This window comes from Lissotriton helveticus, chromosome 7 (assembly GCF_964261635.1).
Source record: "Lissotriton helveticus chromosome 7, aLisHel1.1, whole genome shotgun sequence".
Taxonomy (NCBI): domain Eukaryota; kingdom Metazoa; phylum Chordata; class Amphibia; order Caudata; family Salamandridae; genus Lissotriton; species Lissotriton helveticus.
This window is the reverse complement of record NC_136068.1, coordinates 197,300,654-197,319,688: the sequence shown is the minus strand read 5'-3', so window position 1 is coordinate 197,319,688 and position 19,035 is coordinate 197,300,654. Positions and strand designations below refer to the sequence as shown.

The following is a 19,035-nucleotide window of genomic DNA, read 5'->3' as shown; positions in this document are numbered from 1 at the left end:
CACACACCTGTATTACCCATTGTCACTGTATAATATATTTGTGATGTAAAGCGTTCAAACTGTCTACATTGGGATGAGTAGCACTATACAATAAATACATCTGAGAGGTGCTAAGGAAAAAGGAGGGGCATCATCAGAGAGCAGAGGGAATCCGTGAAAAGGGTAGTCGGGCGGGAGTGGTGGGGGGGAGGGGGGAAATCGCAAATGTGGTGCACCAACACAGATTCTTGTAGCAGCGCCACTAATGCTAATGTCAGCTCTGACTTTACCACAGGTGCAAGGTTGTCAAGAAAAAACATCTCAACACTTGGATATCCCAAGTTCCAGAGCAGAATCCTCAGCATGTCCCAGCATACTCAGAGTTCCTCGGGGTGTCATTGACCTCTGCAGCCCGCAGCCCATAGCAGTCAGTCAAGGAGGCCATGCTGCAAATCTCTGGTGATAATCAGACTCACTCCATTGCGCCTTTGGGTCCCACAGAGCTAAAGGGGCCTCCAATCTGATTACCACAGTCACACCCTCCACCAACGTGTCAGTCCACCCATTTCTGAGTAAAACAACAAACACAAAGTTCTTGCCCGGGGAATTGACATTCCTTATAGGCATATTTAAGGTACTGGTAAAAAGGCATGTTGTGCATCATTGTTCCAATTATTCGGCTTGTTTTTAGCAAGTTTCTCATTAAAAACGCTACACCCCTCCATAGAAGGAGCATTGGCAAAGTCTGGGTCAATGCTTTTTTAAATATAAATAAATATATATATATATATATATATATATAATTACTTTTATTGTAAGCATAAAACCACCTCGTTTAGGCTGCACCATTTTGTCTTTTTAAACTTTTAATTTATCTGATATAGGGTTTCAAAGAAAAGCATAAACAATGAATAAGTAAAACCATCGCACCAGAATTGTTTTTGACAAATACGGCCAGACCAATTGGCTTTGCTAATGCTGGTTACATATGTTTTACCTTCGTTTTTTTGCTCCTGCCCGAATAATAGATTTGACGTACAAGTGCCTGTTTAAGTGGCCTATGCAAAACCTATTAGTTTGAGGTTAAGAGCCATGAAGAATGAGTTCAGCATTTGACAATTCTTTTTTTTTTTTTTTATTCGCCCGTAAACGAGAAGTTGGCCCTTCCATGCCATGCATTGCTACCTGTATTTGGAACAGGGCACTGGGAGGAGTCAAAGTCAACTCAGAATTCCTCTGCCACCATGCTACCCATTCTCTAACGTTTTTCGGTTAATTGCATCGCAAGACAATCATGCCAATGCCCAATTGGGTGAACCAACCTGTCAATCAAGCAGAAGAAGTCTTATCGCTGCAGGGAGGAAAAGAACCAAACTGCATTCTTCTTCCTCGTCACTGCCCTTGCCTATCACTAGTGAATATTACACACTTCTTCTCTCACCCCACCCACCTCAAAAGGCCACTCAATCAGCTCTCTCATCGCCACACCTGCCTGTTCCATATTTACTTCCTCGTTATCTTCTTTACCAGCCCAATATCGAATGGGTCAGGCTGTGTCTAACAAAAATATCGTACATTCTGGTGAGTGCGTGCTCTTTGAACAGAACTTTTATGCCCTGTAGCACACAAAGCAGTGTTGAGGCTCAATGTGAGCTTCATCACACCCATTTATGGATTTTCACTCATCTAGGCAAACTGAGCAAAACAATACCTACTATTACTGCGGTATCAGCGTATGTAATGCTGGTGTTGATCACTCTCCAGTCCTTTATAGATCAAAAATTTGCATGAGAGAGACCATTTAGGACACATCAAATCACAGGGTGTTGTGCAGTGCGGAAGCAATATACCCAGTGCGTCAAAACTTCCATATAGAACCCAATGACAGTCACGTATTTGCATAGGGACGATCAAAGAACACTTTTGTCATTATTTTACAGAGACTTCAACAGTGTCTCTGCAAATTATTCAAATACATGTGACCCCCCCACCCTTACAGGTGTTGCAAAATGAAAAACACGAGGCACAATTATGCTAAAATCTCTTTATGAAATCTTTACAGTGTAAACCAGATAAGTGCTTGATGCACACGACAGAAACACAATGTCGCAACATCTTCATTAGGGATACATCATATGGAAATTACTTCATTGGTAAATAAGTACAGTAGACTTTAAACAACATTTATATGCTTGCCTAGTCAAGGCAGCTGTGCAACTTACGAAAACAGGCCTACAGCTCAAAATCTTCAAGCAGCAAAAAAATTAGGTAGTGATAAAAGAAAAATGGCTGCATTCTCAATGGCTAGGTGAAAGTCCTAATTGTAGCATTTCTTTAGCAACTGTTAAGGTTTCTTGTCTTGGGGAGCAAACTTCAACCAGCAGGGTGGTGTGCACCACTTTGAAATAGGGTTTACATTCGTGACTGGAATGGCTGAGGGCTCGCTGAAAAATTTGCACAATTTGAAAATATATTGTGTGCTGTTCTAGTGAGACAAAAAAATAAGTACAAGTAATACAACTTGGTGGAAATTGGATGTAATAAGCCACAAAAATTATGTTTTTCATTTTACATTTCACCAGAGAACTCGAGACCACAAAACAAGGAAAAACTCACCAATCCTAATCAGCTGTTTATGGATATGTGCATTTGAGGTTCATTGAGCAAATTAAAAGTTTCCTGACAGTTTAAATATTTAAAGTTTAGTTTCAAAGCATTTAAACATATTCCTTTCATAGCACTATATAGAGAAATAACAGTATTTTGCAAAGAAAACATTCACAAAGCTGTAGGATTTGTCCAAGATGTTGAATGCAAATGCAAATTTGTAAAGTAAATTAAAATTTTGTCACAAACAAATTAAGGCTTTTTGCAGCTCCAAGGCAGCTAAAATGGACTCCAGCACTTACTTTGTTTTAAATAAGGCTTATCAACCTTTGTTCAGTAAGGACCGAAACAAAATCTAAGTAACCACAATTCTGCATGAATCAGACAAAAGCCAGTTGGTTTAAGTCCACTATCTTTAAGCTGTTAAATTCACACAAATTTGGAATCTGCGATGCGTAATATTCAGCAGATCTCTAAATCAATGGGGACAGTTGGTTCTCAAGAATGTAAGCCAACTTAAAAATGGTCCCTGTAAGTTAACCTCTTTTAATCAATAGTTTGCAATGTCAATGTTAGATTTCTAGGAGAAGTTTCGTGCACCTAGTCAATTAATCTTATTTCACAAATGGTAATTATTTTTCAAACATATATTTTCTGGAAAAAACAGCAATGTAATGCCACCAAGGGTTTCTGGTGACCTAATAATCCAAACAAAAATACAGAGATGGCATAATTACACAATCATGCACTCACCATATACTTATTTTTTAATTACATGCTTTATCACAAGAAAAGTATTTATTTTTCAAGCAGATAAATGTATAAGAAAAGGAGTAAGTTGAACACTGGAGTATACTATTGGTTGGCTTTAGTAAAATAAACAGCACAAATGATCAAGGGAGAGCTATTTGTGAGGTTATATCTACTTTTATTACTTCTCGTGGGTGTAGTGCTCACTGAATAATGTGGCTTAATTAACCTACATAGCTTGTATTGATTAGTCAAAGTGATTGTCATGCTTAGCAACTTTTTAATCAGATAGAAGAAATGATTTTCAAGACTTCCATTTTGGATGAAATTTGGAATTCATGAGAATGCTGTTTCCGTGAATTGTGCGTCTCCAAATCACTCCTGTTTGTGAAATGACAAGTGCAAGAACGAAATATATATACATATATATAATATATTAATTTATTGTAGTTGAAATGATATATTTATTGGGGCATCAAACTGCCTCCTATATATACATGCAGACAGTTTAATAGAACAGTGTATTATCAAGAAATACTACTTTCTCTATGTCGCAAGTAAACCTGCTTGCATACGTGCTTATACAAATTGTTTAGGTTTAAAACAGAATGTGTAATGCAGAAAGTTATTTATATATTGTGTGCTAATAAGAGAAACGTTTAATTGAAAAAGACAATCGCTATAGAAAGGGATAAGTCCCTGCTTTGAAATAACTTTTGCTGCATGCAAAAATAAAAGTATGTGTATTGGCCAAGGTCAAAAGGCCTTGCTTTGTGCCAATGTATGTAAACAAAGGCGTTCACATGTATTACATACCAATGCGGTTTATCACAGTAAGGCCTACCCTCTTGGTTTTAACAAAGCTGGGAGAAAATGTAGCCAGAAGGATTGCTTTCTGTATAGACTCTAGTGCAAACGTTTCTTGGAAGGTGCAATGATACACTAATCAACCGATAGCATGGAGGTGGAATAGTAATACTGCCCTGAATGGAGCCAAAGCCTCGGTATGTCATTTTTAGAGTATTGGTAATAAATGGTCTTGCAGACAGTTGCAATGTTAGGCCAATCCTAATAAAAGTCGGTCTAATTCTAGACACAGGGACATATATGAAGTGTTACAGTGATTGTGCAGCACATTTTGGCAAAATCTGTGAATCTAAAAGAGAATCCAAACTTGTTTAAGCTACCATACTCACTTTTCTTCAAAAATGGTAAAATAAAGGTAAAATAAAATATAATGTATCTGTTTACATTGAGCAACATTTAAAACATAAGTTAATGAACCATGGTAATTTTCTTTCTAAGCAAATCACAGTGCTACTATGGCGGATGAAAAACAAAACTGTATATAGATAGATATATATATATAGAAAGATCATATAGTCTTACAAAGTGCAACACAACTTAACATGGCTTTACAACATTAAGCATTATTTGGTCTAGCACTCATAGAACATTACAATCTGCACGTTGCACAATGCTCGGAGGAATCCACACAACTTTCTCCATTTTTAACCAACTTAAGTAATGTGTGAAGATTTCACTCATCAATTGAAGAAAGGGAATGTGATCTGATGAACGAGGAATGCTTAACTGAACTCGCGATTGGTCAGAATGGCTGGCGCTGCCAGGGTCCAGACATACAGCAGAAGGCATACCCAAGTCGAGGTGATTTTGACCCAAACTGCTGGCCACTTGCTTGTCATAGTCTTAAAGTCTGCATCAGGGCTATAAAATGAAAATAACATTAAGAAGTGAGGAGGGAGAAAAGAAATCAAATGCAACTAAAACTAGCAACAATGACACGTTTACAGTCCTGCTAACCCTATACAGCTCCACTTTACTTCACATTTTTGAATGGCCGCGAAATGTGGTAGGAAATGGTTGCAACAGTGTTGGATTTATTCAAAAGCAACAAATCAAAATGTTGGCGTCAGCTCATTGAAAGCCTTTCTGTTAATCTCATTCTGCTACGAGGAGAGAGAAAAGGCCCAAGTTGGAAAGGTTAGGTGTAGAACATATCATATTATATCCCCACAGAACACTTTCTGATGGATACTTAGTATTCCCCAAGGCGCCACACTGGATCCGAAAACTCAAACCAGTGCTCCTGTGAGCCAGTACGTGAAGCTGTCCGAATCTGTGCAGGCTTAGTTCCACTACAGAAATAACAAAAGCAGCTGCATATAAATGTCACCTATGCACGTTGACGTCAGTTCCTTTCTTTCCATACCTTCAGATGCGGATCAGGAGATCTGCTCTTTTTCTTCATTTCTTGTACAGATGTTTTCTCTGGAAATTCTATTACATTTTTCCAGTGTGCAAGGGAACATAGCACACTCTTAAAACTACAAGGTTCAAACCTTGTAAGCACGGTCACAAACAGATGTCTGTGACAGATACCCACAAGGTCTGCCTCTGGTTTGGGTTTGGCGCACAACTCCAAGGCCTGCAATGACTGAACCCAGATAAATCCAAAAGCCATTTGAAGCATAAAGTAAAATTTTACATGCCAAAGCATTGTTGGACTCCATGCAGGTCCCATCTGGTGGGGTCTCAAGGCAGTTCCAAAGACTTATGAGCTTCTTTGGCCCAAACACGTCAGGATAACCAAGTTTGTTATTCGATCAGGCCTATATACCACATACATGCTAATGAAAAGTGTGTTGCTTCCGCGGAACGCCTGGATGAGATACACAGGCTTCTACATGGGCGTCTTGGCATCCCTAATGGACATGTCCTTTGACGTGTCCCTTCTGTGCACCGGGAGACCAGCAGACAAGACAAAAATATTACCAATGGTAACCACGAATAGTTTGCCTGCTTCCTGCACCCTAGACATGCCAGACCATAAGACAATACCCATCTTGAACCTCTGCCATTATCGACTATCTAAACAGGAAATATCTTAATTAAGTAAGGGCCTCTCCTTTGTTCCCACCGTTAATCCTAATTTTTGGATCTGCAAGCTGAACTATTGTGTTTTTTTTTAGCAAGATTCACCTACAGGTCTTTTTTCCAAGATAAACGTATAACAACCAATACCGCCTTTACTCCATTCCGACCCCCGTCTACATTCTCACCCCCCTCACAGCAGCATTCCTGCTGAAGTCCATACCTTTGATAAACTTATCCAAAGGAGGTATTGGGACTGGAACAGAAACACAAGTTTATTACATACAACCTACCTCTGCAGGAGAAGAATGCCCTCATGGGATTGAAACTGGTTGACATTGTGATTATTACGCCAGCAGATAAGGGCAGAAGTATTGTCCTCCAAGACACTGACACATATAGGAAAGAGACCTTCAGGCAACTGCCCAATACAGACCATTACAAGAGACTAGGATCTGACCCCACCGGTGAGATTCAAGAACTCATTCTCAATATCACAGAGGCAGGCAAGTCAGAGGGTTTCCTTAGCCAAAACTAATTCCTTTATCTCAATCCGAAATCCCCAAGGACACCCGTGATTTACCCGCTTCCCAAAATACACAAAAACACAGATGCCCCGCCAGGACGTCCTATAGTGTCCGGGTGTGGCTTTATTTTGGAACCACATGGACATTATGTAGACAGCTTTATCAAAGGCTTTGTTCCTAACACGCAATGCTATATTAAGGATATGATGGACATGGGTAACCTATTTGAAGATGTAGCATTTGATCCTGACAATTGCATATTGTGCACCTTGGATGTCAAATCTCTGTATACGAATATCCCTTAAGGAATCAATGTCAATCAAGATATTCTTGACTCTAGGACTCACCCACACTTGGTCCCTACACCATGTATCCTTCATCTGCTCAAGATTTGTGTAACTCACAGCTTTTTTACATTTGATGTGATTTTTTTCCAACAAAACATAGGAACATCTATGGGATCCGTTTTTTGCTCCCAATTTAGCGTTATTGTATATGGACTGGCTTGAAACCAATAAAATCTTATCTAAAACCAACCCCTTCTTGTCGAAAATCAAAATGTGGAAGAGATATATCAACTATATTTTCATGATTTGGCAGGGCTTTGAAACTACATTGATCATGCTCCATGACTGGTTAAATGCCCACTGTAATGGTTTACCATAACGAACAGTAAATTCAAGATAGCTTTTCTGGACCCAATTATCAAACCCCACGAAGGAAAATGATACACTACATTATTTCGGAAACCCAATGAGAGAAACACCTTACTCTCTTACAACAACCACCACGCACGTGCATTAAGAGACAATTCTCACAATTGCTACACATAAGAAGAATTGTTCTTTCAACCCGGACTACTTTCCTGAAGCCAACAATTTGTCCCACAAACTCATGATCAGGGGTTATCCTCACAAACTTGTCAGAAGGTCATTGAAAAGAGCTTGGTATTGTCCACGTGAAGCACTCTTGACACCCAAGTCTAAAACAGAAAATGACCGCTTAGTATGCGTGACTACCTTCTCTCCTGTCGCTAACCAGATCAAGAAATACATTTTAAAACACTGGCCAATTCTCAATGCTGGCAACATGATATTAGAACGCCCTCTATTTGCCTTCCGCAAAAACAAAAACATTAGAGACCACTTGGTTAAAGCGGCCCTTTCCACCAACAAAAAAAGCTCAAACCCTTACGGATATGTGGGGCTTTTCAAATGTGGAGGTTGCAGTGTTTGCCATCTGACAATCGAAACCAAAAAATTTACTTCCAGAAACATCCACATAACGTTGAGCCAATTCTCGAATTGTAACACCACCAATGTTATGTATGCTATCTTGTGTCCCTGTAACCTAATTTATATAGGCCAAACTACTGAAAAGATCAGAATCCAGATCTGTCAACATCGGAGCCGACTCAGATGTAAGACACCACACGGAGGACGACTTAAAATGGTAAGTCAACAATGTGATCAAACCACTACCATGCAGTACAGACATCAGTACTATCGACAACAAAGAGGAACTGAGATGGATATTACTGACTAATAGTCTACACACTGGACTCAACAGAAATGAGGATTGGACTAACTTGATTTAATCTGGGAATCCCACTTCTAAGGCCTTCTCTTTATTTCTTCCAGGCTTTTTTTGGCACCAGCAGAGATCAGACTCTCACCAACACAGCTTCCTTTTTGGATGATACTGCTACCTAACTTGATGTTCCCGAGACAGTACAAACTAATTCACATTTATTCCATATGGTTAATTTATCCGATTTTTTATAATGTGATTTCCCCTTAAAGGTCATAAGCTGGGGGCGTGGCTTGGCCACTGAGCGGAAAGGCTGCTTGATCCTGCAGCTCCGCCGGCCGAGCTGAATATCCGACATAAATCCGTACCTCACACGCTGCAACTCAGCCCCACTAGAGAGTAAAGGCTAGGTGGGCACCCGGCAACCGTCTGATGTAAAATCGGGACCGCACTAGATGAACCGGAGGTGTGGCGGCTGACATGGCCTTGGTCCGGAGGAAGGGCCTGTGCGGGCGACTGACGCCGGGGCCTCGAGTGGCAGATCCGGATGTGAAAGAGGAGCCGTGACATTGGCATTATCGGCGCAGCGCCGTGAGAACTGAACCGGCGGGCGAACGCCCACAGGGGGCACCAGGCGGCGTGTTGCAGGGCCCTGGCTCCACTCTAACCTGGCGACAAGGCAGTTCGGAAAACAGAGGGAGATTTGGACACTGGGTGGCGGAGCAGAGACACGGTGAGGCAAAGGCTGACTGTGACTGAGGTGCCGCATGTCTGCAAATAGTACTATCGGTCTTGGGGGGGGCCTTTGAGTGGCGAAGTGGCGAGTGAGCGAGATCCAGCAGCGCAAGGCGGCTTGCTCAGGAGAGCGGTGATGAGAGACACTGTGGCGTGAGAACCGTGCAAGCAACAGCAGCCGACTGGGCAAAGCGCGGCCGCCATTTTGGGTCCTCCCGCAACACTGATCGTTTGAGGCCCGGCGAGGTGGCATGGTAGAGAATTGAAGGCGAAAGTGACAACTGCGGACCTCCCAGCTGTGATAGGAGGTGACTCCACGCCCCTGGGAACTATACAAGATCTGTCTGGCTCATAGTTTGCTTTGGAGCCACATTGCACGCGCTCCACAACGCAGTTACACCGCGGGGAACACACAGCGCTCGAAAATGAGCATTAGCGCTAGCTACACGTATGGACCGCGAGAGGAGCTGTGATATGTGCTGGATCCCCACGGACGCTCAGTGTAGAGACCTGATTTAAGGCAGTGCTGCGCGAGGTGACATTGACCCCCCCATGCGAATCGGCTAGGGGCCCCCGGATGAATTACGCCCGGCATTTATCGCTATCCATGACATGAGTGGTGGGGACTACTGTCTACGACTTCCATCAGTGGCGCCATGTTGGAGAAGTGTACAGTGAGTGCGCGCCGAGTGGTGGACGTCGCATTGTGCATGGGAGGTGTGCTGTCAGGGTCGCTTCTGCTCTTACTGCACAGGACAAACTAGACGTGCTGGGGAGACTAAAAAACACCACTATTGTGATTAAAGGCCGCCCGATTTTGACCCACATTCCCTACAACCTACATAAGTGGACCAGGGCATCTATCGAGACGCAGTGTGCCGTGCAGTTGGGTCTGCTGGGGGCTCCACCAAGAAACAGAGGGGCTCCTTCCGGGAGAGACCATTATATCCTGCTGAGTGGTCATACTGTGGTGTTGGGTGCTCTAACGCTCGTATAATATGGGGAAACCAGAAACTAGACAGCCCAAAATTACGTTCGAAAAGAAAACGAATAAGCAGCAGGATGCGGGAGCAGTGGAGCGTGAACAGGCGGAAGACGGAGCGCAGGATCAGATGCCGGCTGAAGAAGTGAAAACCATGTTTCAGGAACTAAAGGCGGGGCTGCAGGTCATAGATTCCAAAATGGACACTCTGGCCGACCACATGGACAGGATCACTCAATGGATGGACAAGCATGAGGGGAGAGTCAGTGTCCTGGAAACAAGAGTGACAGAAACTGAAGAAGCCCAAACGGATATTGAAAAGAAGGTAAAAGGGATGGACAAAGTACTGGCCCTGATTCAACAGAAGAATGAGGATTTGGAGGCAAGATCGAGGCGCAACAATATACGCATAACAGGAATTGCGGAGTCGTCAGACATTCAAAACATGGCGCAATATGTGGAGACTATGTTTAAGGACTTGTTTGGGACTGATTTATCCACCATGTTTCTCATAGAAAGGGCTCACAGATCACTGGGTCCTAGGCCCAAACCAGGGGCTCCGGCACGACCCATATTGGCACGTGTGCTCAACTATAGGGACCGCGACACCATCTTGCGCCTCGCAAGGGAGAAGGGGGCAATACAATACAACGGAAATAACGTAGCGCTTTACCCAGACTTTACCCTGCAGGTGCAAGCGGCTCGCAGGGAATTCATCCCGGCGAAAAAGATCTTCCAACAGATAGGCACGAAGTACGCCCTGATATACCCGGCCAAACTGAGGGTCCAGGGCCCTGGCAGACCTACCTTCTTTGTGGACCCTGGCGCTGCGCTCACATATGCTAAGCAACAAGCGAAAGAACAACGCAGTCAGAAAAATTCAGCAGACGCCACATCAGAAAATAGATTGAGTGACATTGAATGATATGATACGATATGAACAATACAGCAAGACGCCAGTCCTTTGACAATTTACGGTCAGCGGATGGGCCAAGTTAAGCCCAAGAGTGTGACAATCTAAATGTGATGGAGAGAGGAGTGCCCACTTCAGGCTATCATTCGGAAGCTCCACCGAGTCTTACTTGGTGGCTACATTTAAAGGTGGGGCCTTGAGGTGCATATGTGGCACGAGTAGCTCGGCCACCCTGTCAAGAGTACAGGGAAGGTAGGAGGTCACTCTGCACGCCCCAAGGGATGTTTCCCGAGTTCCGGTACATGTTCCTATGGAATGTATTGTTTGGGGTATTGGGGGGGGGGGTCAACACAACCTGATTGGGGGGTTGGTGTGGGAGGGATGTTAGGGCACGAATTCACAAGGAAATGATGCTTTGGGTGGGTCATGCTCAACCGGTTTGGGGGGTCAGAGCGGGGAGGGGGGGACACAAGTTGTTTGATTATGTTTGTTGCCTGCGGTGCCTCACAATTGCACTGATTCAAAGCTCTAAACTAAGCGAAATATCCCACACATTGGCCTTCCAGGGCCTGTCCGTATTTACTTTGAGAAGGTAAATGTTCTGGCTCGTCGCTGCACACGAGAATGGCTGGCTGAGATGGAGGGACTGATTGTAGTGGGATTTAATACGTGATGGGTGCCCCCAATAAGACGGTGAATTGTCTATCCTGGAATATTCGAGGATTGAACGACAGAAGGAAGGCGAGATTAATTCACTCGTATCTGATGCGCCATGAGGTAGACATCTGCCTATTGCAGGAAACTCACTTGACCTCAGCCAACACTAACATGCTCAAGCACCATAGATGGGGGGAGATTGTAGAAGCGCCTTTTTCCAACTACGCCAGGGGGGTAGCTATCCTCATACGCAGAGGCTTACAATGGAAAACTCACACGTCCATAATAGATAAGGATGGTAGATATATTATACTGCTAGGAACACTATGTGCTACCCCTGTGCTGATTGTCAATGTGTATGGTCCAAATGTAGATAGCCCGAGTTTCTTTAGTAATATGTGGCATAAAATCCAGACATGTGGACAGACGCCGATATTATGGGGAGGGGACGTTAATGTGGTGTTATCCCCCGCAGCTGACAGGCAGGGAGTGGCCCGGGAACATCACCCTAAAACTGCGGGATTTCTGAGAGACTTGATGATTGAGGAATGCCTGGGGCACACCTGGAGGGCTCTACACCCGGATGGACGAGAGGGCACGTGTGTGACTGTACACAGGAATGCATGGTCCATGGTTTAATTACTGGTTGCTGTCCAGGGATATACATGCATAAGTGACAATGGCAGATCACTTGCCGAAGTCATTTTCTGATCATGCGCCTGTGCATATGCGCTTGGCGATTCCACCTCAATATGTACGACCTTTTAGTGGGAGATTCCCCTTGAGAGCATTGATAGACCAAGTGTTTAGGGAAGAGCTGAGGGAGAAATTGTCAGAGTACTTTGAGCTCAATGACGGTACGGTGGACTCGCCGGGTGTCCTATGGGAAGCGTTTAAGGTGGTGACCCGTGAGAATTGTTTGGCGCTGAAAACAGGGGTGCTTAGGTCTATAAGGAACACATTGAGTAGCCTTGAGAAGGACATTGCAAATCTAGAGAGAAATAACAGGAAAAGCCCATCCCCGTCCATTCAAGCAGAACTTAGAACTAAACTAACAGCCTTCCAGGAAGGGAACAGCGTACCTCAATAAATATGCACAAGCCAGGAGGTATGGAGAAGGGGACAGAGCAGGGAAGACATTAGCTTCATTACTGCGAGCACCACGCGGGGCGGAATAAATCACGGAATTACGAGGGTTGGACGGAGAGACGGTGAGAGAACCACAGGCCATACTACATACCATGACGGAATACTACAGGTCGTTATACACTACACGCACAAAGCCTAGTGAAACTGATATAGCAGATTATTTGGACACAATTGCATTGGCTTGGTTCAATGATGGGGCCAGACAATACATGAACCAGCCTATTACAATAGAGGATGTGAGAGAAGTGATTGCCGGAATTCCGGCTGACAAAGCCCCGAGCCCGGATGGGCTAACAGCTGCATTCTATAAAGAATATGTAGATATAGTTGCTCCTAGATTGCATCACGTTTATATGGAGGCCATGGAAACTGGTATGCTACCACCCACACTCAGGGAAGCCGTGGTGGTTACCCTCCTCAAGCCAGATAAAGACCCGCTGTCCCCAGAGTCCTACCGCCCCCTTTCCTTAATAAATCTAGATGCGAAAATATACACTAAATTATTGGCAGAAAGACTGAAGCCCATGCTTCCACAGATAGCGCTCTCTGACCAGTCGGGGTTTGTCCCTGGTCGCGCCACATCCCACAATTTGAGAGTCCTCTTCGGCCTACTTCACTATTTGGATCCAAGTGTGCAGGCGGCCGCTACTCTGTTGGATGCCACTAAGGCATTTGACTCCCTGGAGTGGAAGTTTTTATTTGTATTATTTACCCGCATGAGTTTTAGTCCATTATTTATTCAACAAATCAAGCTCCTGTACACGTCTCCTACAGCACGGCTGACAGTCAATGGTCAGATCTCGGAACCGCTTGCCATAACAAGGGGCACAAGACAGGGCTGCCCTCTGTCGCCGCTGCTCTTTGCCATAGCCACAGAACCCCTTGCGGCGCGACTGCGACAACACCACACTCATCGTAGCATTAGTTTTACCTCCAGAGGTCTGCTCGTCTCAAGGTACGCAGAAGACAAGACAATCTATATGACCAAGCCTGCAGAAAACTTGGTGGCCAGCAGCATGGCCGGTTAGGAGGTGAAACTGCGGAGCTCCTGGGCGACAGCCGCATGATCCGTCTTTACAACAGACCGCAACTGCCCTGATACGTCCTGACCGGTGGCTGAAGGGGCCCTACACCCGGTGCGAGGAGCGGAAAGCAGAACGGTGGTGTTTGCGCCGGGAAACTTGCACCGGAGTCCCGGGTTCGTGCGCTGCCTACACCAAGATGGCGGCCAGTGACTGAAGACACCGAACGCTGTGGGGTCCGTTACCCGACTCGTGCAGTTGCCCTGTGTGTGCCCCAGCCGGGGTGGAGGCGCTGCACGCCGGAGGTAAATCCGCGGGCACTACCCTGTGGGTGCTCGGTCTCCCGCCGGCAGCTGAAGACCTGAGCGGCGAGGAAATTGCCTGCACCAAGATGGCGCCCGAAGGTCCGGAGAAGTCCCCGCGGTCCTGAGCGGAGGGCGGAGAGTCGCGTGCGGGCCGGCAGGCCCAGGGCACGGATTGCGGGCGAGAGGAGCAGCGGGAGACGTGAGTGGTTGCCCCCTTGCCGCTGCCTGGAGTGAGGGGATCTGGCCCTACGTGGAGGCGAGCCCGCCAGCCCTGCCGCCTGGTTGTGGTGATCCTGCGGAGACGAGCGAGCGCAGGGGCGCGGGAGGTGAGTGCAGACGTCTGGCCCCCACTGCAGGGACGTTCAGCAGTGCCAGACCGGTCTGCGCCCAGAGTCTCACGCACTGAGGGGAGATCGCACTTACACGGCCATGCAGCAGTACCAGACCCGTCCACACCCGTGGAGTACCACGCATTGAGAGTAGATCTCGCCTGAGGGGACGAACAGGAAGGGACACCCGGCGACATTTGGGGGGCACTGGAACATACACCACACCACCCCCCCCCCCCCCCCCCGCGCAATATTGGCTAGTCAAGACCTCTATCACAGGTCTGGCTGGGGACACTACGCTGAAGACCCGTCGGCCACGTGCTACGGAGGGATGCTAGCCCTGTGAGACCAAGGGTAATAGAAGGGGCTGAGGAGGTGGGCAACGCCGTCTGGAAAGCAGGGGACGGCCTGCCGGCGCCACCTGCCACCCGCGGGGGGAGGCCTCTCTGGCCCCCGGACTGTGGGGCTAGCGGACGCTCGAGGAAATCATGGGGAGGGGAAATGTCCCGCCGAAAGGAGCAAAACAGGGCCCGATGGACAACTACGCGGCCCCGCGCCGGGGGGCGGATGGCCTCCCAACGGTCCCCAACATAGACTCTGACACGGAGCGGCTCTTGGCAGCAATCCAGGCGTCGCGCACGGACATACAAAGTCCAGAGCTGCATTAGAGGTCAAAATTGGTGGGGTGGGGTCGGAGGTGACGCTCCTACGACAGGATTTTCGCAACCTCTCGGATAGGGTCACGGCGGTGGAATCACGAGTGGGAGAAGCGGAAGACACCATCACAACATTACGAAAGGATGTGGCAGAGCTCCGGGCGACGCAGCGCCAACTCGCGTGGAAAGTGGATGACGCCGAAAATAGGGCACGGCGCAACAACCTACGCTTTGTGGGATTTAGAGAAGGAATTGAGAAGAACGACATGGTGTCCTTCCTGCAAACATGGTTACGAGACACTTTCCCACTGGCGCCGTTCTCGCAGTGCTTCATAATAGAGAGGGCGCACAGGGCGCTCCTTGCGAAACCGCCGGAGGGGGCCCGGCCACGACCGGTGATTGCAAGATTTTTGAACTTTGCTGACAGGGACCTGATACTGAGGGAGGCGAGAAAACTAGGCGAGATTCGGATTGAAAACTCCCACATCATGATCTTTCCTGATTACAGCCAAGAAGTGCAAAAGCAGAGGCGATCCTTTGACTCAGTGAAGGCAAAGCTCAGAGACATGAAACTTCCGTACATGCTACTGTTCCCTGCGAAACTTAAAGTACTGTTTAACAACCAAACACTCTTCTTCACCCACCCGGAGGACGCGTGGCAATGGCTGGAGGAACGTCCAATCCTGAACAGTAGGGAGGCTGCGACACGGGAGGAGCTAGACAGGGCAATGAAAAACAGATCGCAATGGGAACTTCCAAAACCGCGGCGGATGCAATCTAGACGAGGCAGGAGACAAACGCCACTGACGCCATACCATAGCCGCGACATGGGACAGGCGAGGAAGGGGCGGTCGGCCTCTCCAGGAGGAGCAGCAGCCTCGGCTTCGAGATACGAAGTGCTACGTACCACGGCGAGATCCGAGGGTGAAGAGGAGGACGCGCGCGACGGTCACACTTCTGGTGGAGGTGAAGAAGACGCAGATGACGTACAATCAGATCATCCATTGGTGCAAGTGATTAGGGTAATGGAGCGAGACGGATCAGAACCTCACAGTGCACCGGAATCTGACTCGCAAGACTCGAAATCCTGACGAGTAGCGACATATGGCGAACATGGCATCGGCAATCCAGGGACATTCCGGTGATAGACTACAGACTCATACGAAGGCAGGCGGAAAAATGTGGAGTGGCAGTCAGCTGAAGGGACACACGCAAGTTGACACTCCTCCCCCCTTTTTTGTGTTGTGTTTGACACGATTGTAAGGTTGTTGAGGTTTTGTTAGCGGGGGGATTGGGTGGGCGACAGGCCTACTCCTCCGGAAAGAGATGCCCGTGCTTAGGGCACACCTGGATGGGGAGGGAGGTGGGGTGGGGAGGGGAGAAGTTCATGTTTGTTGGGGTACAAGAGAAGCGGCACTGCGTTCACACACTTCGACACACCTGTGCTTACGTCAGAGGCGGACAACACTGGCAGAAGAGCAACAAACTTCGCAATGGCAGATACACTGGATTCACCACATCGGGGAGACAGGGGAGTTTCCATCCTCACTTGGAACGTGAATGGCTTGGGCTCTAAAATTAAACGTGGGTTGGTATCGGCCTATCTCAAGAGACTGGCGCCAGACATAATTCTATTGCAAGAAACACACCTGCGAGGGAATAACTGTGCGTTCATAGCGAGAGGGAGGTATGAGGTCCTGGCACATGCAGGGTACACGACAGATTCCAGGGGGGTGGCGATACTTCTCAAAAAGTCTACACCGTTTTGTATCACTCGTACCTGGAGTGACTCCCAGGGCACCTATGTAGGAGTGCAGGGAACGTGGAGGCGGCTTAGATACACCATACTCTCGATATATGCACCACCGAAGCTCCAAAAGCGTACACTCACCGCAATTGCGTCCATTCTTCTGGATACAGCTGACACAATCCAAATAGTGGGAGGGGATTTTAACGATGTTATGTCTGAAGAACACGACAGAACTGGCCACAGCCGGAAAGTAACCACCCGGACAGCACTGTTCCAGCAGATGGACGCAATTGGCCTCACTGACTTATGGCGCTGGCGCCACCCTGCTGAGACCGCATATTCCTTTTACTCAGGGGCACATAAGGTCTTCTCTAGGCTTGACTATATATTTATAGCGCGACAATACCTCACAGCAGATGATGTAGCGGAATACAAAGCGCGAGGGATCTCCGACCACTCGCCCCTGTTTGCAAAGGTGGGTGGGGTGCGGAGGGGGAGGGGGGCGGAATGGAGACTGGCGGCCTGGGAGCTCCAAAAACCACAGATTGCACGCGGCATCAGGGCAGACATTAAGGTGTATGTGGCTGAGAATGAGGGGTCGGTGGCCTCAGGGGTCACATTCTGGGAGGCGATGAAACCGGTCATGCGTGATAATGTACGGAGGAGGCTGGGGGAGGAGCATCGGAAACAGCAAGTGGTGGTGGCAGACTTGGAAGCGGCGATCTTAAGTTTAGAAGAGAAATATTTACAGCATAAAGAGGAGGGGACGCTGAGACGCTTGCTTGACACACAGAATGAATATAGGGAGGTGGTATCCAATGAGGCGAGGACACAATCCCTGGCAACTCTCCATCGTTTATACGATGTCGGAGATAAATCAGGGAGGCTGCTGGCATGGCTGGGTAGACGGGAAAGACTGGCTAGGTGGGTGGAATGCATCCGGCCGACAGAGGGACCCATAGTGCGCAATGACGGTGGGATAGCGGAAGCTTTCGCGTCCCACTACGAACGCTTCTACGCGGCCAGGGACCTAGGGGACGAGGCGGCGGCGCTGCGATATATGGAATTGACGGAGGTGCCGGTGCTGTCCTTGGAGGAGTGCACGGTGTTAGACGCGGATATCACGGCGGATGAGATCTCGGACGCTATAACTAAACTGAAAACGGGGAAAACGCCGGGACCGAATGGATTCCCTGCGGAATTCTTTAAACGAGCGCCTGATCTTTTGACGCGACACCTTAAAGTCCTATTCACCGAATCCTACCAAGAGGGGACCCTTCCACCGGACCTCCAGCTAGCCACCATAGTGCCGATCCATGAGGAGGGCAAACCGAAGGAGGAGTGCGCCTCATACCGTCCCATTTCACTCCTTAATATGGAGGTGAAAATCATAGCGACCATACTGGCACAGCGCCTACGAATAGTGATCCCGACCCTGATCCACATGGACCAGTCTGGTTTCCTGCCAGACAGAGCAACTAAACTAAACCTCAGGCGGACCCACAACTGGCTTCAGGAGGTGAGGGGGAGAAGTGAACCACATTGGTTCCTCTCCCTCGATGCAGAAAAGGCATTCGACGCGGTACACTGGCCCTTCCTTATGGCGGCGCTCCAGAAATTTGGCTTGGGCCCCAAGTTCCAGGGATGGATACGCCTGCTATACTCGGCCCCGAGAGCGCGAGTAAGGGCACACGGGAGACTGTCTCGTGAGTTCAAGATTGGAAGGGGTACGCGCCAGGGGTGCCCGCTCTCGCCGCTCCTATTTACGCTGACGATCGAAATCCTGGCCGCAAGGATTCGGCAGAACCCAGCGATTCATGGCTTCCTTAGGGGAACCGCAGATGTCGAACAGGAAAAAATTTCCCTGTATGCAGACGACGTGCTGCTATACATCACCCAACCTGACACTACTATACAGGCGCTCTTTGCGGAACTGGACGGTTATGGGGCAAGAGCGGGGCATAGGATCAACTGGCATAAGTCGGTGCTGTATGATCCGCGTGGAACGGGGGATTGGGGGACCTTGCCCGAGGCATTGGTAACTACCACTGTAGGATTTCAGTACTTGGGCATTTACATCACCCTAGATGAGGCGGTATCATTCAACAGGAACGTAGCACGGATCATGGGGGAGGCGGTGGCGGATATGACCAGATGGAAACAGCTGCCGCTTACTCTGTTGGGCCGGGCTGCCATGTACAAAATGATCGTGCTCCCAAAATTCCTCTATGTGCTCCAAAATGAATATT

General features: G+C 47.6%; 1 protein-coding gene across 1 annotated transcript in view; it reads right to left on the bottom strand.

Moving 5' to 3' along the window:
* Nucleotides 1-2,008: 2,008 nt before the first annotated feature.
* Nucleotides 2,009-19,035, bottom strand: part of SERINC3 (serine incorporator 3) — a 118,869-nt gene continuing 101,842 nt past the window's right edge. The window contains exon 10 of the mRNA XM_078651938.1: nucleotides 2,009-5,064. Within this exon, the coding sequence (XP_078508064.1) occupies nucleotides 4,926-5,064 (139 nt within the window). The 3' untranslated portion in view covers nucleotides 2,009-4,925. The remainder of the gene's footprint in view (nucleotides 5,065-19,035) is intronic.